The 24,505-nt window shown below is 36.0% G+C and overlaps 1 protein-coding gene across 2 annotated transcripts in view; it reads right to left on the bottom strand.

Annotated features, from left to right (window-relative positions):
• Positions 1-877: 877 nt before the first annotated feature.
• LOC121317214 (striatin-like) overlaps positions 878-24,505 on the bottom strand; it is a 111,908-nt gene continuing 88,280 nt past the window's right edge. The window contains exons 6-18 of one of the 2 annotated variants that reach the window (XM_041252897.1): positions 22,729-22,864; positions 21,665-21,836; positions 16,596-16,706; positions 15,388-15,531; positions 14,548-14,684; positions 13,350-13,525; positions 12,907-12,954; positions 12,234-12,355; positions 11,337-11,504; positions 10,881-11,021; positions 10,237-10,338; positions 9,551-9,637; positions 878-1,569 (exon numbers count right to left, since the gene is read on the bottom strand). In XM_041252897.1, coding sequence (XP_041108831.1) covers positions 1,400-1,569; positions 9,551-9,637; positions 10,237-10,338; positions 10,881-11,021; positions 11,337-11,504; positions 12,234-12,355; positions 12,907-12,954; positions 13,350-13,525; positions 14,548-14,684; positions 15,388-15,531; positions 16,596-16,706; positions 21,665-21,836; positions 22,729-22,864 — 1,714 coding nt within the window. In that variant the 3' untranslated portion in view covers positions 878-1,399. The remainder of the gene's footprint in view (positions 1,570-9,550; positions 9,638-10,236; positions 10,339-10,880; positions 11,022-11,336; positions 11,505-12,233; positions 12,356-12,906; positions 12,955-13,349; positions 13,526-14,547; positions 14,685-15,387; positions 15,532-16,595; positions 16,707-21,664; positions 21,837-22,728; positions 22,865-24,505) is intronic. The other variant, XM_041252898.1, reaches the window with a different exon arrangement.

Here is a 24,505-nt window from a genome sequence, read left to right as displayed (position 1 = left end):
GCATTGCTACTCTCACTCTCTACTGCATAAGCAGGATTTAGGGGTGAAAGACTGTGAATGTATCCAAAACATCTTAAAGAGTTTAGTAGATCTACAATGAAATGAGGAAGTACATTCTAAATTAAAACCGCAGCTGTTACGAGATTAAAACACATCACACACATTAAAACCATTTGTTTAGTCTAAAAAGATCTTGCACTTTCTCATGACTTCTAAAATTTTTAACGTAACAAAATTACGTGAAAATTCAATGAATGAAATATGGGGGTGACAGCATGGATTTTGGAGAATTTTCCAATACAAAATATCAACTTATTTAGCAAAAATACAGTGCACTTCCTTTTCATAAGCTTTTTATAAGTGTGTTCTTACTGTCAACCTAGACGGGATGAGAATTAACCAATGTTTATATATATGTTTTGTATTATAATATATATAATATATAATTAATATATAATATATATATATTATAATAATATATATAAATATATATTATAATTTATTTCCCCCCAGAACGTGCAGGAAAAGGTCGGACAAAAACGACCGAAAAGACACAACGATCAGTGACTCGTGTTAAGCTATCACGTGACGCATTCATATTCACCTAAGAGTCACATTAAGCTGAATTCGTTACAGATTTAAGCATATCTAAAAAAATAACCCAACCCCCCCCCCCCCCTTTTGGGTTTTTGGGGAGAGAGAAGGTTGTTTCATTGTAACAAAAAAAACCTTTTTTGGACTTAAGCCTAAAAAATTTAAGAGATATATATATATAATATATATATATAATAGATATATATATTAGATAGTTTTATTTATTTTTTACACCCACCCCCACCCCAAATAAAATGGGGGGTTTTAGTATAACAATTCCAGAATTACTAAAATTTCCAAAAGGAGAAAACATTTTCCCTTTTCAATTTCGAAAAATGGATTGAGCTGTGGAAAGCAGTACACACCATAGGTTTCTCGATATCAAAAAGAGAACAACCCTTCCGCTCCCCATTTTCTTACGTGAAACCTTGAAGGTGAAATCTCCCACTGCCCCTTACTTTGTGCAACTATTGTTCTATTCATCCCTAACATCGCAATAAAGTTCACATGATTCACACAAGCCCAGTATCACCCAGGCCTGCCTGGATGGATGAAGAGCACAGCTCCATAGTTAGCTGTGTTTTATTACAGACACTCTAAACTACAAGGCCCTTAAGCTGGAATAAACAGGGGACATCTTGAGGTCCACAAGCAGAGCCAACAATGAGCTAAAGGGGCAGAGCTGATTGGTCATGGAAATACAGAAACCCCACCCTTAAGCCCCACCCCCTTTTTTGTTGGTTCCATTTGCCTAATTTAGGTGGTTGAAGTACAGAGGGCCAGAAGGGTTGAGCGGCACGCTGTGTCATACAAAGACTTTGGCCAGGGCGTCGGCTCCAGCGCTGGCGATGTAACACTTGGACGGGTGGAACGCCACGTCATGGATAGACTCGTCGAATTTCTTGCGGTGAGCCGTGAACTCCTGAATGCACGTCTTGCTGTCTAGGTTCCACAAGCGAATAGAGCAGTCGTGACCTGGAGAGAGAAAGCAACAGGCATTTTGAATTAGTTTTGTTCATTCCAAAACGTTCTTTCCAGAGGATAGCTGTAAGCGAATGACATATCAAGTAAGAATCTTTATTATAAAATAATATATATATATATTAAAAAACAAAAAAACAAAAAAACAAACAGGTTGTTAAGGAGCCCAGTTTGAGAAGTATATCCCTTTTGTTACCTAAGCAACCACAGGCCACTTTCTAACCTGGCATTTCTGGCTAAGGACCATGCAGGGGATGCTAATTTACATGACTACTTAGATATGTGATATATCAGTTATGTTTACCAATGTATTGTTGCTGTTTTGATTCAGTTTAGCGTTTTTTCATCATGAATCACGTCCAGCTTTTTTTGCTGGACAATTATTCACGTAGGCCAGAATGGTAGCCATTTAGGAGACATGGGCCTTTTTTGTCGTCACACTGCTTAGCCTTAACCAAGTCATGTGGTTTTCCTGTGCCTCAGTCCCAATCTGCTGCAAGACTGAGGGTGAAGATAGAGCTCCTTGGAAAAAAGAGGTTCTGCATGTGCTGAACTATGCAGGTGAAAATAATAAAACTTCTTATACTACTAATTATAAAAGCGATATTACTACTTTGGTATAAAAAATTAATAGTAGCAGTTATAGCTCTACCTCCAAATACTGTAAATATAACATTCTTAGTATCTTGCAAATGGTGGTTTGTGAATAGTTACATACCAAACCAAATTACTATTGCATCACGCATTGTCATGGTAACTACATGTTAACGTGCATAAGAGTAAAAATCCCCTTTCTCACTTAACTAAGTGTTGCATTAGCATGGTCTTGTCTTTTACATTCAGAATGATACATCCTTTATCATTTTCAGTGCAAGTTTTATATTTATATATATATTATATATATATATATATATATATATATATATATATATATATATATATTATATATTATATATATATGAAGGAGGGCTATAGTGGAAAATGATTGCCCAGAGGGAAGACCATTGTTATCAGCAGGGGGCTATAATGCCTGGAGGCAACAACAGTCTTCCGGACTGGCATTTAATTTTCCACTATGAGCTGAGTGTGCAGTATATATTTTATATATGAATTAGTCAAGAAAATAAGTGAAGCAAGGTTGGACAGTAAATATGACTTTAGCTGATACAGCATAAGTATCTAAAATAATAACAAATAAATAACAGAAAATGTTTTTGAAGTTCGTACCGTATAGTTATCAAAGTTTTTTTTGGCGTACAGCTCTCTGTCTGGCTTGCTGACTGCTGCATAACACAGTTCACATCCCCGCTATCATATTTGTTTACATCTTTGGAGTTGAATTTGTTTGACAGTCAGAAAACAATGACAGTGAAGTTTTAATCACTATTTTAGTGTTTGGAGCATCTTTCTTTTTTGGTATGTTTTGTAATTAATTTTCTGTTAAGGTCACAGAATAGCTATTTAGCAGTTTTTGTTATGAGGAGTGCAGAGGAGAAGGGAGTGCCTATGAAAAGGGGCGGGACTGACAGTGATGTGAACCAATCACATGACAAAGGGAGACTATTTACTGGTGGTGTAAGGATGTTAGGCCAATAGTTAAATCTATTTTTGCCCATATATATATATATAAACACACACACACCTATGACAAGTTGCAGATGAAGTATTGAACCCTGTATATAATAAATATTGTTTGGTAAATACCTCAGTGGTGGCTGGTGTCGTTAAGGCTAACAGCAGTTTAAGCCAATTTCCAAATATTCCATCCTTTAAACACATTTTAGACTGTCAGAGATCACGTAAAATGGGGATGTGCTGATTAAAAATGTGTAACTACAACATTCGATTCCCTGCTTTTACAATCATCTTCAATCTATGTGCTGCTTTCACCAATCATTGATATTGAGAAAAGCGTCTTCTGAAATATTCAACTTCTCCTTGCTTAAGGATGATAATTACTAGCCAGGGCTGCGTTTGCTGTATATGAAACAAGCTACGTGATTAATTTAATCTCCATTATTATATAACACGGTATGCATGTTTATATGCGAAACAATTATTATTATTATTATTATTATTATTATGTTTATTTAGCAGACACCTTTATCCAAGGCAATTTACAGAGACTAAGGTGTGTGAACTATGCATCAGCTGCAGAGTTAAACATCTTTTTTGCACAATTGATTTTTTTCCTACATGCGCAACACCAATAAATAAAGATACATACACAGGTTTAGTTTCGAAATAACCCGTTTGCAACATTTTATCCCATTAATAATGTTACAGTGCTGTTTTTAGTTTTTATTGATTAAACGGCTAGAAACTGTTTTTTTTTTTTAATTTCTAAAATTTAAAAAGTAATAATTAACAGAGTGTAAAATCAAGTTATACATCCCACATCACACCTGTACTAACCTATTTTATTTTAGCTCATCAAGTACCCAAACACTTCAAGAACATATCTTCTTTGCTTTACTGAACATTTCTTTCCAAAACCACACTTAGACAATAGTAACTGCTGCATTGGCTTTTACAAATTAGTTATATTAATTCCATTTTAATAGAAAAGTATTAAGAGGTGCTGCTTGCATCAATTAAAAAAAGCAAAAAACCCCAATAAACTAAACAGTGTACCATCTAATAACCAGTAAGCAAAATATTTGTGTTGCATACAGTGCCGTACAATTGAATTAAATTTCCAGCTATACAAATACATTCACTTAGTTTTGTTAATCACAATCACAACCATAGATATACTTTACAAGTGAACCACTGCATTACACTGACATGTAGAACAAGTTACTGTATGTATTAAAGTCATTCAAAGTACTGCATTCAAACAAAATGTTTTCTACATCAGGCCATAAACACTTTCTTCCTCCATCAGCTTGTTTTTCTTTGGCCATTTTAAGTTTGTCTTTGCTTCGTTTTCAGTCATGTACTGTTTTTTTCAGCACTGCGATTGCCACGTATTTTGGCAAATTCAACAAAGTGCAATTTCAAACCTGTTGAGTAGCATTTTCGTTTTTTGTCTTACTGTCCTACTTTATCCAGTCTCAAAGCCACCTGCATTATTATAGAATTGCAGTTACAATGAACAGAAGACTTGATAAGATTACTGTGCTTTCTAACCAATAGCTGTTTGCTACAGAGCTCAGGGGCGGGGTCAGTCTGAATGTTGACAAATCGATGCTCTGGAGGGAAGGGAATAAGGAAATTCAGAGAGACTGACAGTGATTGCGTTAACAGTGAAGCACTATAGTTGTAAAGTTTTCATATTCTGAAGATTGATATCTTTAACCACTATTTTTTTATTCTCCACGTACGCACGCGTGCGTCTGGTTGAGAGGAGGTCAGTCAGGAGGAAGAGTCAGAAAGCTTGTGTTTAACATTAAAAATGACTAAGAATACTGAGAGTAACAAATTAAAACTTTTAATTAGAACAGTGATTTTGTGTTTCAATGTAGCAACATGACCTGAATGCCGTAGATCCTGAAAAAATATTCAAGTTGTTGACAGTTAAGTTTGTGAGAGACATAAGTGTGGCTGTAGTAATCCCACTGTGGCACTGGTACAGCAGTTTAATATTACACAAACCGGCACATATGTTGCACCAGTGTATTACCTGCTCCCCTAGAAAAAATGCCTAGAAAACCGACTTACTCAACGGTTTTTACAGTATAACTACGATACATTATAAGAACATAAGAAAGTTTGCAAACAAGAAGAGGCCATTTGGCCCATCTTGCTCGTTTGTTTGTTAGTAGCTTATTGATCCCAGAATCTCATCAAGCAGCTTCTTGAAGGATCCCAGGGTGTCCGCTTCAATAACATTACTGGGGAGTTGGTTCCAGACCCTCACAATTCTCTGTGTAAAAAAGTGCCTCCTATTTTCTGTTCTGAATGCCCCTTTGTCTAATCTCCATTTGTGACCCCTGGTCCTTGGTTTTTTTTTCAAGTCGAAAAAGTCCCTTGGATTGACACTGTCAATACCTTTTAGAATTTTGAATGCTTGAATCAGAGAGAGGCTGTTAGTTGCAAAGAAAGAGTCTCTTCTAACCTAAGCCTAGTACATATTTTTATAAGCCCTTTTTGCCAAAATCTTTTCACAGGTACAACCAATTTCAGACATAATAATAATAATAATAATAATAATAATAATAATAATAATAATAATAATAATAATAATAATAAAAGACCAATTGAAAGCATTTTCCTAATGTATGCAAAGCTACATGGATAAATATCTCGGGTCATACTGGCCTGAGGCATTATGTTTGTTTACAAAATAATTTCCAACACAACTAAACATGAAATAATTTATTTTCTGTTCTTGATTTATTTTAGTTCCAGAAAGATCATCAGCAAACAGGGGTAACATACAAAACTGGAATAATGTGTGTTCACTTTAATTACTTGATAAGATAACTACAAGTGCTTAATAATTTAAATTAGGCCAGTAAGATGTTGTCTGGGTGTTAATAAAAAAAGAGAAAGGAGGCTGTATGGTCCAGTGGTTAAAAAAAAGGCCTTTTAAGCAGGAAGCCCCAGTTCAAATCCTGGCTCACTCACTGACTCATTGTGTGACCTTGGGCAAGTCACTTAACCTCCTTGTCCTCCGTCAATGATTTTTTGAAAATAAAAATCAAGTTATTTAAATCAGAAATTTAAAAAATTGACTAGATTTGAATCAGTCAACCCTGACAGAAATAAATGATGCTAGTCATCTTGAGTTATTTAGTTATTTTTTATGGCTTCCTATTAATTCTCTTATTCACTTGGCCTACAGTGACCTCTGTTGGTAGAGACTGGGAATGTAGTCGCTGTACATTACAATGCAGCACTGGGTGCTCAGATCAGCAGTGCGAGGCTACCCACTGGGTAGCTGGTTTCAATGAGGCCTGGAGCAAATGGAGCACTGACCAATTGGTGGCTGCAGGGCCCCAATTTTATCATGTTTCTTTTAAAGCAATTTCATTATTTATTGATTTTTTTTTTTTACAACCAAAACACATGAAAATATGATTAAACTAAATCTATACAAAACACACTCGGTGCTGTCAAAACTGTATAAATAAATACAAAGCTCATACTGTACAGAACGTATTAATTAATTAAGAGCAGGGCTGAGGGAAAAAATAAGTAATTGGCCTCTAAAGAGTTCTCTGCACACTGATCCTTATGAAAACAACACAGCAGCCATAAATGCATATGAAAATGCATAGAAAACTATGAAGTATTACAATTAAAATCAGTAGTTACTTAATGAATTTTTCATGCACTGTTGATCTGTTTAAAAAATAAAGAACATTTTAAACTGAAACGATATACAAGGCCGTTCAGTTTATTTGTTAATATATACTTTTGCTAGTTCAGTTAGGTTTGTAGGCTTCAGGCTGTGTCTCAACTGAAAATGTGCAACTCCATACACTGAAAAGCTAGACAGTGAAAAGCTAGATAGCGTGCAGCGATTTTCTGTAGGCGAGGGAAACGATCCTTCATTGAAGACCAAAAGATCACTGAATTGGTGTCCTGGTGCACTTAAAGCTGCAGCTCAACATCTTCCCATTTCTATAGCAGCACCCTCTGCATACCCAGGTAAGGAAGCTAAAGGGAAACCGTTTCTGTCCAGTAAGTTGACAAGGTCTGGGTTCAAAAACCTGCCAGTTTTTAAAAATCCTGCAGCGAGCAGCAATATGGCAGATTTCACACTGAACAGATCTGACTTTTAATAATTCCACTCTATCTTGACACATCGTGGAAGCGGAATTTTCCATTTCCATTTCTAGGAATGCTGTTAAAAGCAATGCTGTGTTTTCACTGTTGTATTGGACATCATCAAACCATGTTTTCCAGAGGGTTACAGTTGGCTCTGGGGGTCCTGGTACCTTTAAGTTGCTTTGCTGTTTTTTTTTTTTCTGACAAATTTCAGAAACTTTCTAAAATTTCGCCGCTCTGGACTTGAAAAACTTTTGGCGCGTAGTATTTTCTCAGTCAACTGACGTTACGACTCCCACTGTTTTTCAAGTTTTTAAAAGATAAGACTATCTACCTTTTCCAGAGGGATGTTTCCTTTTATCAAAGCTTCTGTCAGCTGACATCTAGCAGTTTCTAACTTTGCCAGCTTTTGTCTAAGCAGTGAACAAACTTAAAACAGTAGCTTGCTTTTTCAAAGTCTCTCCCAGAGTCGGTCTGCAGATGTTTTCTTTTTAGGTTTTTCTTGCTTTTAAGGTGCTTGAGACAAGTGTCCTTTCTGTTGTGGTCAACCACTTTGTTATACATGTCCATACATAGTAAAAAAAAAAAAAAAACAATCCAGAAACAAATCTTCCAGACGTGAACATTAGTTTATAAGACTATGGGCATTGTTTACAAAAGGGCACTAAATTATTATGGCTCACATTGATTTTATTGTGCCAAACTATGGTAATCAGAATGAATATTTGATTTGCACGGTAATGAATGATCATTTTTTTATTTAAATGAGGCACCCCGCTCTGAATAATGAGATAAGCTTTATTCACACCGTATTTACTAAAGGGCAATAAATGTAGTGTGTACGGATAATTATTTTGTTTGGAAACCAGGCTTTAATCACTGATAATAGGTGCAAAGGCGCCGACTCTGTGGGTGCTCCTGGGCTCAAGCACCAATGGGGGGGGGGGGGGGGGGGGGGGGATAGTTCTGAATAGTGCAAATAAATCACCTATTCTGACAAATTGCAGTGTGGATGCTTCACAATCAGAACTATTATTGCAGCGTTTAAAAAGTAAAACATTCACTGGTGGCTCTGACAAACCAGAATGTCATCCTTCACATAGTCAACTCCATTTATACAAAGTCTCCCAGCTTTATTGAAAAGATCTGCGTTTCCCTCGTTTTTCTTGCTCTCCTTGGTATCCAACCTAGTAGATACAGCGTCCGTCACTTCTGACAGATTCTACTGTACTTGCTGAACTGGTTTTCTCCTACTGCTAATTTTAAACAAATGTAGCCATCTAGCTAACAATTTCATCTCAAGGGCTACAGTGAAACGTCTTTCAATTGGGACTTTAGTAAAGACAGCATGTGTACCTGAGTACATTCACTATTGCCGGTAGTATTTCAGTTATTTAATTACTCACAGGCTGTAACCCACAACTCCACAAACCAGCCAGCATTTTTGTAAATAGCAACACTTGTAATGAATAATAAAATAAAATTTTATTTGTGTCATCGGTGTCAATTTCAGGCGGAGCTTCATGGGCGGCAAGATGGCATGGCTGAGAGAATTTTTTTTCCTTCGTCATCCTGTCTGGTGCTGTCAGTTTCAGTTTCTCAGCACACAGTACAGTAGTCACTCAGTAACGAGGTGCTAACAGTCGATTGTTCGAACTATAGAAGCGTTTACTAAGATGCCTTTGTTATTAAAAAAAATTTAAAAATAAACTGACAAAACTATATGCCTCTCTAGGTACACTATAAACATTATCACGCACATTAAATTATCGCTAACAATACATGTAGTGTGCACGTAAATGAATGCGTTCTCAGTTAGTAAATGAGGCAGTATATTTTGATTTACGATGCACATTAGGCTCACTACTTAATGTGCACATTACAGCTACATTTAGTGCCCTTTCATAAATGAGGACCTAAAAGTACTATTATTACATCACAGTTTTTTCTCAATGCTGTCATGTTTTTTTTTTTTTTCCTGGTAGTGATAGAATCATGGCCTAATGATGGATACTGGATTCATCACTATGTATTAAATCCTGAACTTATTTTTTCTACCACTTGAGGGCAGGGTTAACACATCCAGGCTGATTGGACAGTGCTGGAAAGAATGCACTGAAATAACCCAGGGCCAAATCAGACCTGTTGTGAGAAACAGAGGACTTGGGTCTCCAGGGTTGTCAATGCAGCCTTTTCAAGAAACACATTTACCCAAGAGAAACAGAAAAATCTGTGTAAAATAAAAAAAGGTACTTACTGCCAGACATTAGATACAAGCCATTGGGATCAACAGCTAGACTTGTTACTGCATCTAAGTGAGCCACCATCGAATGGATCAGTTTACCTTAAATGGGAAAATTAAAAAAAAAAAAAATACACAAAATAAACTGGAGCCCTAGTTAGAAGCAAGTGGAAAGGCAAAGGCTTTAATATAACTTAGCTGTTGGAAGTTAAATTGTGGTTCTGTGTGGTTTCTTCTTTTTTTTTTTTTATCATTCCAGCAATTTTATTTCTATTTTAAAAAGCGTTTTTCACTTTGCCCTTGCTTCAAAATAGGGCCCATTGACAAAAACTTCTACTTTTATTTTAGTACCATTAGATATTTTAATGCAGGAATACAGTGGATAAGGCAGATACGAGGGGCCCAACTTACAGGTGTGCTGTATTAGTTTTTTTTTTCATAAGGCTGCAAGTTGACAGTTTTATTTTTAAATACTTTTGGCATATTCTAATATCTTTTAATCTCGCTTCATGCAGAGAAAGCCAATTAAAACAGCTTATATGTAGGCCCTAACTATCAGCTGAACAGCTTAATTCCTGCTGCAGGCTACTAACACTGCCCATAAAATCTGTTTACCTCCTCTCTGCTTCCATTTGTAAAGTGGGCCACCTTTAGCACTAGGATCTGCACATGCACCCCTGAATGGTTGAGGTGTTAGGTACCTGTGTTGTTGTCAAAGAACTTGATGTGCCTGTCTTCCTGTGCTGTGATTGTGATGGGAAGAGTCGGGTGGCTCAACACTTTGTTTATCTTACAAGAGGTACCTGCAAACAAAGATGTATTTATTTTTTTTAAATATTAATTAAATAAATACTCACTGGGATAACCACATTAAGATGTCACATCTACAGAATAACTTGCTACACATTTGTTGGGACCTCTCTTTTCCATTCCCTTCATCTGTTACAGGCAATACCCCCAGTTTCCTAAGAACTGCAGAGGCAATGGAAAACGATCACATCTGGTTTTATAATACATTTTACACTTTAGGTGAATGCACAGTTGTGGTAGGAACAACTGGCACCACCTGAGTCAAAGTCAAAATAAAGTCTAAAAAAAAAGCACAGCAGCAAAACAGATGTGAGAACATTTACATGTTTAAAAGGCTTTGGGTCTGTTCATTTTAGCATCTGCATACCAAGCATCTCTAACCTTCTGCAGGCCTAAAGAAAGCAAACATTAGTCAAACAGGAGCATGCTGGTGATGTAAGCAGCATGATGTGCTACTGCTTACCGTTCAATCTCTGAGATCTATTAAAACAAATAAAAATGGGCTGATGCATCAACAGCCTCCTGTGCTACTTACCAGTGTCTGTGTTGGACTCCAGGCTGAGAACCAGCTGCCGTGTCTCCATGTTGAAGATTGCAGTCTGCCCCGTGTTGAATGAGGACACCATGTGACCCGGGTCACTGCACACCACGTCCACGGAAGAGGGGATCCCCAGCTCTGAAAAGTGAACAGTTTGAGTTGAGTGGGTGCTCATTTCTGCAATGCAAACTCTCACTTCTTAAAAACACAGAAAAACACATATTTAGAAAGTTAACTATTGTATTAAGTACCAAAAATGTTTACTTTTTGGTATTTTAACATTTCCAAAAAAGAATTACACATACAAAAAGAGAAACGTGAATGTTGACAATTAACCAGAGCCAACGGCCCTCCAAAAATAAACTGAAGCAGTTTTGTTTGGCTGTGTTAAAAGAACACAACCTTCCCATTCTTGAAAAAAGTACAGATACTACAACTTTTGTAGTTTATTACCTCTGTTTTCATTAAATACGGTGAGGGCTGGTAAAGTTTCGGCAGCGTTCCACAGCCGCACGGTGCCATCTGCAGAACAGGAGATTAACCGCTGATGGGCCCCGCTGTACACCAACCCACACACAGCATCAGTGTGGCCTAAGAGGGCTCCTCGTAGCACTGAGGGGTCTGCAATCAATCAGGAATTTCACAATTACTGGACTGCAATACTCGGTGGATTCATCGAGGACCCTGCGGTGCATTAACAATTCACTCATGGAGGAGTCTATACATACACTAGTCACTTTACACTGCTGATTGCTCTTATCTCTAAACATTACACTAACTGCAGTACACAAAACAGTGTGGTTCAAATTTAGATACTTCCCGATTATGCACACATAGCTAATCTTGCGAGATGATTATGTGAAACTAACATTTAGAAATTGTGTAATTAAATACAATGGGTCAGATAGAGGTGTTTATGCCAAAATGCAACACAACTGTCCAAGTAACAACAATGCAAATTATGAACCACCAAAAATGCATTCAGTGGCCAATATCTTTTGGGTATAGTTTAAATATTATGTAGTCCCTGTACCAATACAATGTTATGAAGTTTGCAATTACTCATTTTGAATCTGAGTCTGTTTTAAAGGTGCTATCATGTGAATTCATAAGCTGCTCTTCAGTTCTACTTATCTGCAATAGACACCCTGGTATCCAGAAAGTTAGGCCAGTTCATGTATCTTCCATTGTGGACAAGTTTCCACATGTTTTCTTTTGTTTTGCTGGCATTACACTACTCTGCACTAGATGGCGATGGTGCTTACTAACAAAGGCGCTTCATCTAGCTTAAGAACTCCAATTAGAAATACAAACACTAACTAATGCAGAACTCCAATTAGAAATACAAACCATAGGAGTCATAGGGATCAATGTTAGGGTTTGGAGTATTCCAGCTCTGGATTGTCCCATCAATACCACTGCTAAAACACTGCTCTCCACTGGTGCTCATTACTACACAGAGCACTGAGCCTCTGGAAACAGCAAAAAGAACAAACAAAGCAAATTATTAAAAAAAAAAAAAAAAAAAAAAAAAAAAAAAAAAAAAAACATGTTTTTAACAGAACTTGAACAGCAAATCTTAAAATGAGTATCAGGATACTTTTCCACCTCAGCAGGTTCAAAGCATGTCACTCATCTGGCTGGTTAATGAAAGGATTTAAAGTACTGGTTGGAAGAAGGGGTTGGGCCAATTTCACTCCCCAGGCGAGATTACCAAGGAAGTCCAAGGCTGCCAAAAATAAAGTTCTGCAAACTTTCTTTTAACCTATCAATATACCACATACTGTATTTTTAAATGATAGTAAAAAATATATACAAATATTACTACTTTTGTAAAAAAAAATTAAAAAAAAAAAAAAAACCATTCTACATCGTTGGATGAGAACTTACTCAAATGCAATCATTCAATTGCAACTAATTTTCTATTTCCACGCAGATAAAGAAATGCGCCTGTGTAGAAATGTTGACTGCATCAATACAATTAGCCCCATTCAATTTAAACATTAATTGATTTACTACGTACCTATGTGCCCTAAATGTATAAATAGGTTCCACATCTAGAGAGGCACTCCTGAGAAAGAAGACAGGATTAAAAAAAAAAAAATAATAAATGTTAATACATTTCTCAGCAATAGCACAACAATGAAGTGGTGACAGGACATGCAGAAGACCTGTACAAATTAAAATGTGTTTTACAATATTGTACATACACCCCTGTACGTTATTTCAAGATTATCTCTAGTATATATAGTATGACTAGGATGAATACAGTGTAAATATGTGTCCATGCTTTTCAATCTACAAAACTAAAAATAATTACAAATAAATACAAACAAAAAAAATAAAAAACACTATTGGGAGATCCTAATCACAGAAAAAATATTAATATGGTTTACTGTGTATTTAACATCCCATCATTTTTATTCTCAAGTAATGACGGATTTGCTGTCAAGCACAGCTTCTTACTTTTTCGTGGGGGCGGTTTTCTGCAAGTTCCACATCTTGAGCGTGTGGTCTTCTGACGCCGTTATTATGACTGGTTCAACAGGGTGGAAGGCGAGACCCCGAATTCCATCAAAGTGACTCCGTAATGTGAACTTGGGGTTCCACGTCTTCCTCAGTGCATCTTTATTGCTGCTAATCTAGAAACAAACATCACCAATTTTTATGCAGCTTTGTCAACTTCAGTGACTTCCAGGTTTCATTGCCCTGCGCTTCATAGTTTTTTTCCCCACCTAAGGTCAAAGTGGCTTTGTAAAAATCTAACCGTACGTGCACTAATGGCTTCTTGTCAATGTTTTTAAAGAATTGTACTAGTTTATTTATTTATTTATTTATTTATAGAGTTTTCAAATAATATCAGAATTCCAACTAAGCAGCTGCTTAATACACACAGACACACACACACACACACATATATATATATATATATATATATATATATATATATATATATTATATATATATATATAGACAGACACACAACTTTAAGAAGCAGCTGATTTCAGGTTAAGATAAGTAAACTTGTTTTTCTTTACTCCAATGGGTGAGTGATTTGTAACAGTATTTTGTGGGTTTCTTATAAATAAACAACGACAACGAAGAACTCTGAGTGTACTGCATCATTCAGAATACTCATTCTGCATACCAACAACACAGTAATATTGTTATATGACACTTGCAATAAATGCAGCAGCCACTGCATGCTCACTTGATGGCCTGAAGTACTGAACATAGGGTCTCATAGGTATTCCGTGAAACTTTGTTTTGTATTTTTCTAAACGGCTGTGTAAGTACTGTTTGACAAGTGGAGTGTGGAGGTCAATACATGTCAGCAACAAGTTGATCTGCTACATCCCCAGGCTGCTTTGCCCACAAGGGCTGGGATATGTCATTCTCCTGCAATTACCACCCAACCACCAATGATTTCAATAAATTTTAACATTTGTTGAAAATACAGTTTGTTTAAAAGCTTATCCAAGAAACATTTGCTAAAACCACATCATACCAGTAGACTGTTTTAGCAAATACCTTAATTATCCTAAATTGTCTATTTGACTTGGTTTTCCTGTAGTTAATGAGCACAATTATGTAATACCCACTACAGTGTTAAACCAAAGTGTTTTACAGGCATGGGATATTGACACACACACTAGTTACTTACATCATAGGTGAGTGAATCCGCTTCATTGGCGACTGTAAGGCCTGCAAGTTCTCCCAGCCCCAGCTCACTCTCCGTAGCCTCATCTGTGCCCATAATGAAAGACTTCCCTGACGTTGGAGGAAATGTCAAGGCTTCCACTGCAAAAAATACACAAGAAAACATTTTCACAAAAATGGGTAAACTGCTATGCACTAAACATTTACATAAAATTACTCTAGAGAGTGCATTTACAAAACACATCCTTCAGCTGGATCGCTATACAGAGTTGTCATAAGTAAATAGACAGAGACAATGCGTATAATGGGTATTCTTTGGGACTCCATGTTGTTGACATAGTTTCCCATATTGTATGTGTCACTGCCTGTGGTAAATCTAATTTGTGTTGAGCAGCTGTATGCTAAAACACAGTTCATATTCAAGACAAATGGCAGTAACAACCTGGCGCAACCATCTATGTACATTTTATACAATAAATACTGATTTCCACTTAAAAATTACTGTGGTATTCACAAAGAATTAGTGTACAGATAAATGGCCTCTATTAACCTCTATAAAAAATGATGGAAGGCATCATAATTGACCAATTGTGTAAAAAAAAGTCATTATAATGTAATTTAACCACCAATAACTTTAAACACTTAATCATAAGCGTTGAGGTAAAAGTCAAAATGTTTTGGCTGCTGCCTTCATCAATTACAATGATAATGAGGATGCCAGCAATCAAACTCATTCACAATCATTTGCAGTATATTGTACTCATCTGAGTGTTACCCCTGGTAACAGTGCGTTGAAGTATCTCACAAACAACACACATTCTTTGCTGTTGGTGAAGAAGCCTACCTTCGTCCGTCCTGTTTGTTTCATGTTCATTGAGCCGTGCCACGCTGGGTCGTGATGGGGGGGTTACTGAGGGCTGCACTGAGGGAACGTCTTCTGCGTCTCTCAGGTTTGCCAGCATGTCTTGTAGCTTTGACCTGTTGGGTCCTATTCAGGGAGGAGGAGACAATGCATATATTATTTTGTGATATACAATATGCAATTTGTTTTTTTAAATATAGTTTGACACTAAAAATGGTTCAACACACCTGACAGGAAAAGGAAAAAAAAAAAGAAGGAAACTGGTAGTCACATTTAAGGCCTATGTGGAGCAGTAATGCTGTTGGGTGGTCTTAGGTTAGTACTCAAAAACGACACAATCCTCCACAATTGGCCGAATTTATAAGCAAATAGGCAACAGAATTTGATTGGCTGTATTTTTCCATTAATACCAGAATTAATGTTGGAAGAAATAAAAATGAAGGAAATAAAAACAAAAAAGCTGAGGAGAAACTTTTGGTTCCAGTGATCACTCTCGTTGTGCAATCACTTCTTTCTTTTTATAATTTTATGTGTTACCTTTGTTCCTTTTTGTTCCCTTTTTTTGTTCCAAGGGAAAAGAAACAGATTATATTATACAGATTTTGGAAATGACAACAAATAGGTAAGAATGCAATCAAAAGAGCAAGCTTTTACTGTTACTGCAATACGCAATACAGTACATATTATACAGATCAATACTTTAACAACAACCCCCACGAAAAGACAACTAAATATCTCAGCACTTTCTATTAGTTTAAACTCATGTCTACGATTTTTTTTATATATAGTACACTTATACTTATTTATATATAGTAAAAAATTGTTTTGTTACACATTTAGTAATGTATTGATGACTTCAATTCCAACTGATAAAGACTATAACATTATTATGGTAGTGAGTCTACGACGTTAGAAGCCTGTCGATACTGACATGAACAGGGTGGGGGGTGGGTGTCATTTTTGCAATGACAAAAAAGTGAAAAAAAAAAAAAAGCAGAAAGATAAATCAATATTTGGAATGATATGCAGATAACTCAGTGGTCACATCAAACTAAAAGAAGGGAACTGAAATTGTGATTGGGGAGGGTGAGAGGTGTCAAAGGAGCAGTAAAAGAAGAGATGGGAAGGACTGAGGTAGTGCTTTTTTTGTTTTGTGTATAGGTTTGGCAGTGCCACCCATCTTGACTTACTCTTCACCCCCTTTTTCCCCTTGCGTTCCTTTTTGTACTGCTCCTTGAGTTTAGTTATTAAACCTTGGTCTACATCCCAGCCTTCGGGTATGGGACACTGGCCATCCTTCTCTAAACAGGGAGACAAACCAAAAGCAGCCTTTTCAGTACAAATCCTTCTTTCACATTACGAGGGTTTAGATAGAAAATGACACTGATTCCCACATATCCACATACTGCGATATCAATTATGACTTTCCTCAGGGGTGAACAGAGTATCAGTCAATTACAGTTTTCAGGTTGTTTTTTTTTTTTTTGTTTGTTAGTTAATTCGCCCACTATATTTGCATGAGCCCAGCAGAAGACGGTAGAAAATTACAAACAACTGTGAAATAAGTTTGTTATGCAAATGGAACCTGACATATTTTCTGTTACAAGTAAGTTTCAGAAATACATCTGGCCGTCCGAGTGTTGATATTGGTAGCAGGCGCTAAGTTGACAGGTACTTATGTATCCAAAACTACACAGAGTATAAATGTATTCATGATGATAAAGTTACAGTTTTTCATGATGATAAGAGGTCTCATGTACATTAATGAACATTAAAGTCTGTACATTATCTGTGATTGGAGTAAAACAAGTGAAGGACCCTCAATCCCAATCCCAAATCAGCAATAATATAAATCCGAGTGGTCTTTAATACTTAAAAGGAAAAATGTTGATATTTCTTATCGTATATTCACAAGTCATATACAACATACATAAAAAATGCTACTACTTCCTGATACACAATCCCTTCTTGTTTTGCAGGGCCCATGGGTTGACTGCAGATACTGTAAAAAAAGAACATTTCACAAGTAATACATGTTTGCTAATTTCGCTTTATTAAATCTGCAAAATTAATGTGCCGTGAAATATATTATTCATACATGTGCAGTACATTAAAAGAAAAAGCGCAAACATTTATTGCAGCAAAAATGGACCATGAAGGCCATTAGCGAAATTAAGTTGCTGCAAAAAAATCCTGTTTTACAGTAAACTATCTGAGCAAAATTGACCTACAACACTGGAAGTGATACACTGGAAACAGCAGCAGCTTTTAATTTATTGTACTTCAAAATACCCTCCTCATAACCCTAATTATGGATAAAAATAACAAGCAAAGAACCACAAGAAGAGTGCTATCGATAGTGAAAATGAAGACCATATACAATTAATTTTCTTCATTATATATATATATATAATATATATATATATATATATATATATATATATATATATATATATATATATATAGACACACACACACACACACACACACAGTACCAGTCAAAAGTTTGAGTACACCTGCTTGAAACCAGGTTTTTCATAATTATCTATGCTTTTAACTGTATAAACTTGTCTATAAACACTTAATATTTCATATATATATATATATATATATATATATATATATATATATATATATATATATATATATATATATAAGCTGATAATAATAAGTGAATTGCATTCAAAAATTTAATTTTTAAATGAAAATGTAAATCTTGTCAATTTCAATGAAATGGTCACCCAAAGCAAGGGGATTTCAGTCTGAAGCCCAAGTCAGTTAAAAGTCTGAAATGTATATAACACGGTGTTAGAACACTGGCCTAAGTATAAAAGTGTCTTTGTTAGATGTTCTCTGAGTTAACTAGCATGTTACCTAATTAACCTTTTGTCACCAATTATTGTTAACAGGTGAGGGTCCATGATTACTATAAATATAGGTAGCATAGACACAAGTTTGTCATTCCTGAATGTAAGGGAGCAGAAAATGGCAAAATAAGCTCAGTTAAGCAAAGAAAAAAGCAAAGTCTGTAATTACTTTAAGAAATGAAGGTCAATCTTTAAGACAAATCGCAAGAACTTTGCAAGTGTCTGTAACTGCTGTGGCCAAGACCATCAAATGATTTGAAGAAACTGGCACTCATGAGGACCAAACAAGGTCAGGCAGGCCAAGGGTGACCTCAGAATCAGAGAACAAGTTCATTCGATTCACAAGTCTGCGAAACCGCGATTAACTGCCCCTGAAATACAAGCTCAGCTAAATGCTACTAGAACTACAGATGTTTCAACATCAACTGTTCAGAGGAGATTGCGTGAAGCTGGCCTAACTGGAAGAATTGCTGCAAAGAAACCATTGTTAAGAGTGCAGAATAAGAGGAAGAGACTTGCCTGGGCCAAAAACCATAGAAACTGGACGTTTGAGGAGTGGAAGTCGGTCTTATGGACCGATGAGACAAAATTTGAAATATTTGGGTCCAACCGCAGTATTTGAGTATTTGTAAGACGCAGAGAGGGTGAGCGCATGAGTTCTGCATGTGTGGTTCCCACTGTCAAACATGGAGGAGGCAGTGTCATGGTCTGGAGTTGCTTTGCTGGTGACAGAGTTGGTAATCTTTACCAAGTCCATGGGAAGCCCAACCAGCATGGCTATCACAGCATACTTCAGAGGCATGCCTTTCCATCAGGATTACGGCTAGTTGGGCCTTCATTCTTCAGCAAGATAATGACCCGAAACACACCTCAAAGAAGGAAAGTGAAGGACAACTCAATCTAATGACCTGGCCTGCCCAGTCTCCAGACCTCAATCCCATAGAACTTGTATGGGAGGAACTAGACAGAAGAGGCAAAGCAAAGCTACCCACAAGTGCCCTACATCTCTGGGAATTGCTGCAGAAGAGCTGGGAAGACATGTCGTGTGATTTCCTGCTGAAACTTGTTAACCGAATGCCTCATGTTTGTGAGGCTGTTATTAAGGCAAAGGGTGGCTATTTTGAGGAATCCCAGATTTAGAGACAATTTTCAATTTTCTTGAACATTGCCTTGATACTCCTTATGTTTTGTTATATATATATACACACACACACTGGTTTTCAGAAATATTCACCCCCTACCAATAATGTCATGTGTTGAATTACAAATAATATACGCAGTTTTTCAAATAACTTTTTTTCAAACGACTTCACTGTGCTCAGAGGGATAATCAGCACCTTTAAAATGTTCTTGTAACCTCCTCCTGCTCTGTTACTCTCTACCACTTTATCCCTGACTTGTTTCGAAAGCTCCTTGGTCTTCATGGTTGCTTTGTTGGATCACTATGTGAGTTACAGCTTGAAAGTCTTTATGTACCTGAGGGAAATTATCTACAAGTTAAACCACTTTGAGTGCACACAGGCTGAAACCATTTAACTACTTTTGTGACCTTTCAAGCAAATCATTTTCACCTGAGCTGATTTAGGGCTGCAGTAGCAAAGGGGCTGAATACTTATGCAACTGAGATTAATCTGTTTCTCTCTGTTACTCTTACTTATTTATATTGTATATGCATTTTTTTACTTTATCAGTGTGGAATAGTTTGTGTAGATTCTACATGTAAAGTCTAATTTGAAAAAATCATGGAGTACGCTCAGGTGGGAAGGTACAAAATTTGCTATGATAACCTTAATATCACGGTACACAGTACATCAAACAAGTTATAAAATAAAGGCTTAAATAAAGAAAGACTAATGCAAATCACTTAAATTACTGTAATTCACAAAAATAAAACCAACAAAACCCACTTCCTTTCATGGAATGCTTTAAACACTTGGTATTTAGTATTTTACTATGCCAAATAACTTGGTACATTTCTTTTTTATAAAGACAGATCAGAATTTAAAAAAAAAAAGAAGTTGTACACTCAATGTTATGCAACAACAGTATTAAGATCTATTATTTGCTCAAAATGACGTGGTGCTGTAGATTGTTAAAACATTTTAATGTATAAAATTAAATAAATAAACACTTTGTTTAGCTGATGGTAAATAGAAACAAATCGATTACATTTCTTAGTCCAATAATGAATTACGTAAATTTTTTGATATGACTTTAAAAAAATATCACTAAAGGAATTTTTTCCCTAGTAAATGACTATAAAAAAGTAACGGTAAAATTTTTTTCATAAGAGAAAATAATATTACCATTAATTCTCTCTTCACACTCTCTCTCTCTCTCTCTCTCTCTCTCTCTCTCTCTCTCTCTCTCTCTCAGCTTGATTAGCTTGCAGTGATCCTGAATTTCTAAGTGTACTCTGTCATTTGTTGCTGTGTTATTTCTAGAAAGTGTATTCTGAGAAGTGAAAACACGTTTAGCATGCAGGTGGTGCTTCAGATTTTATGTAGCCTACATTTGTGATACTGAAGGTTCCAATTTGACAGTAGATACGTCAGAATGTTTTTTTTTTTTTTGTTTTTTTTTTATAAACTTCCCATTGACAAATCCTTCACATTTTAGTACTTTGCTCCAAAATGCAGTTATATAACTAACTTTCTATGCAAACACCGACTGCACTCATTGTGTTGCATGCATTTGAGTATATTAAAATGGTGACGCAGAGAATGAGTTACGGTATGCTAAGAGGGTCAAGACACTTGATTAAAAAACAAACAAAAAAAATAAAAAATACATATCCTATACCATTTTCTGTGGCTTATTCATGCTTTTATTTTCTGTAAACAAACTTTTATGCAGGAGTTTCCAACAAGGGAATGATTTAAGTTTGTTGAAAAAGTATCTAGTGTGGTTCAGTTTAAACAACAATAATATAAAAAAGTAAATAAATATTAATTGGAGCAGAACTGCAAAATTAAGGTGCATACAATTTTAGAACTGGGTTAATGAATTCAAAAATATTTGTTTGAAGCATTTTAGATGGAGTTAGCTTATTCTTGAAAAGCAACTTGCAACTCACAAGACTTGCCCTTTGCCCCAGCTTGGTTTTGCCAGAAGTAATAGAATTGGGCAGAAAATAAATTTGCAAGGAGAACCAGTGAAGCTGGCTGAACATGTCCATTAAAAGCTATTTTATAACACAGAAATAATAAGGGAGCGTAACTTTGAACTTGTCTATTAAATCTAATTTCAGGGTTGGAGGGTTTTAACTTGCCTAAAAACAGCAGCCCAAATGTCTCTCATTTACCTAGGCATGAAGAGTAATTAGACAGCTATGTTACGAAAATATGTTTTTGCACAGGGTTAAATAGTATTGGATCTTAGCTATCCCATACCCCATTCTGTCCCATCCCCTGCGCTCCTCGACTCTCCAGACCCGTCCACTTCATCTGTGGTCACCAAGAAATCAAACTCCTTCAGGGCCTCTTCTGTGTCGTGGTCATCGCTGGCTTCTGACGACAGCGACTGGGATGGCGATGGAGATGAGGACACCTTCTTTCTTACAATCTGTCAGCCAAAGAGCAAGGATTGCATTGTGAAAATAAATCAATCATATTTGAGAGGTGGAAAGTCAACAAAGGAAATATACTCTGACTAGAATCATAGCAACTTCAAAATAACAAAACGATGAGAAAGGAAATTCTTTTTTTCTTTCTTTTTTTTGCAGTGTCTGTACCTTTCTAGTGATGTTTGCAAAACTTCTGGTGGGTTTTGGTGCTGGCAGTTTGTTTTAAATTGATCAAACTGATTTAATGTTATTCTGGTTTGTTAATTTTTTTATTTATTTATTTTTTTTTTTAATTTTTATTAGGATTTACGTACCATTTTTCTTTTCTTTTATTTAAATTAACACTCTCCTTCCTGAGCAGTTTGGGTAGACTGTCAGGTGTCAAGACAAATTAAAAACAGACCAGGGTGTTGATCATAAATAATTTGAGTTTTTATCAGGAAAAATTTCAGGCAAGAAGTGTTCATATTTGTTTTCTGCTTTCAGTTTGCAAAATGTCATTAAGAAACATTAAGTGATAAGGCCTATCCTCACCTTTTGGGTTGCTTAGCAACCTATGTTCCTATGTGTAGTTTTACAGTACAAAGTTGGTTTAGTGGAATGAATTATTTAAAATGTATAATGTGTAACCCACTACAACAGCTGTTCTATGTTTTGTGCTGAATAAACGCTATTTAAAAGTAGCTATCCTACTCTGTTATGCCTTCATTATCAAAACAAATTGTGCAACTTCATTAAGCTGTTAACATACAAAAGAAAATGTACCTTAATGAAATCTTTAAATGTTTCTATGCCTATTTTTAAATATAACCTGTACCTCTAATCATTTTTGGTATACTGTCTGAAGGCTCTGCTGAGTCACTCATAACAAAAAAAGGTGTATTTACTCACTGTTGCAGAATCTATAATAGTCTTCTCTTTCCCATCGCTGTCATCATCTTCATCTTCATCACTAAACTCTGCAGCTGCACTCTCCAGAAATTTAAAAGTGTCCAAGACAGATGTAGAGTCTGTCAAATCTGGTTTCCTACATGTGGAAAAAACAGCACTCAACACAAAACATATACTGCTCTGCATTTTTTGTTGCTAGGAATGTAAATGCTTGTCAGACACCAAATTGGAAACATAGCATTGAAATACAGTGAGGAAAAACAGGATATAGTTTGATGACAGTTAATCAAAGATAATGAAGTTATTTTATAATAGTAAAGAAACAATAAGCATTCTATGCTAGTGGCAGATAATACATAACATGATCCATGATGATTTATACAATGACAAAAGTACTATACATTCCAATTAAGGATGGCATATCATAATGTACGCACTAAGTAATAACTAAGCCATCACTACTCTGTGTATTATATGCAGAGTAAAGGCCGCCATACAGATGTGATTTTTTATTGTGCGACAAGATACTTTCTTAATTGTAGAGTAAATTACCAATGACCCAAAAGCTTAACTGGAGTGCTGACCATATCTTTATGGGTCATTCCGGCTGGAGTGGTGTTTGATCCACAAGGGATGAAGAAGGTATTGTGTATAAAAAAGAGCTGTGTAACATGTGCTCTGCATGGTGATAATGTGCCTGAAGGTGGTAAAAACACCCATTTTGATAACATTATCACTTTGGATCTTTCTCCAAGGACTTTTTGTACAGTACAGTAAGTATTTTAATGACCAAAATATTGATCAAAATACACAGAACATTATGCAAAACTATTTTTAATGCGGCACAATGACAATTTCCATACTGAGTACCACAATTAACTGAACAGTTTGTTGACCACCAAGACTCCAAAAAGTCAATATTAATTGGAAGAATGTTCTGATATTCATAGTAGTGGTGCCTCACTGCTAAGGGATATTTCCTTTGGGGCTTTTAAGAGCTTCCATCCCGCATCTAGACACCAGATTTCCACGAAAATAAATATTTTACAGCTTTAAAATCGCTCAATGATCAGATAGCTCAGTGGTAAAGGTAATTTCAGTTACTGATTAAGAACCAATACAGTAATCTTAAATTGCAACGCAGCTTTGATAGCTAAAGTGATTGGTTAGATTCTAGTAACATAATGTGCAACATGATAAAAAATAAGACATATAACTTAGTAGCTTCACATGTAATTTAAATATTCATTTTTGTCATTCACATACTATTTTATGAGGTTTGTAACAACACTGCTGTATGTGGTTCTGGGATCTACTGTTTCTATAGAGAAAAATAACTAGTTTTTGCAAAACTGTCTGTCTAGTTTTCTTTCAACTAGGGACTGAAATGCCTTCCTCATTCCATTCAAATAATCTGAAAATGTGATCTTTCATCTATCACCCCCCTACACACTCTGTCAACATAATGCAGACTATAAGCTATGTCATACAGTAATTGGGTATGTTGTTGTACACTAGATGGTATAAGCATAGTTGCAAATCACATAATCATGTTATTGTTTGGAGGTATCATGTATCATGTTGGAGGTATGGCTTTTTGGTCGCAAGTCTCCAATGAAGGCCACTTCTGACCAGACTTCTCCGGACAGTGTACCAGGGTCCCACTGTTTTCTGCCAATTCTGAGCTGATGGCATTGCTGGACATCTTCCGATTGCGAAGGGAAGTAAGCATGATGTGTCTTTCAGCTGCAGTAAGTTTCCTTGGCCGACCACTGCG

This window comes from Polyodon spathula, chromosome 6, assembly GCF_017654505.1.
Source record: "Polyodon spathula isolate WHYD16114869_AA chromosome 6, ASM1765450v1, whole genome shotgun sequence".
Taxonomy (NCBI): Eukaryota; Metazoa; Chordata; class Actinopteri; order Acipenseriformes; family Polyodontidae; genus Polyodon; species Polyodon spathula.
This window is presented reverse-complemented; position numbering and strand designations above follow the sequence as displayed.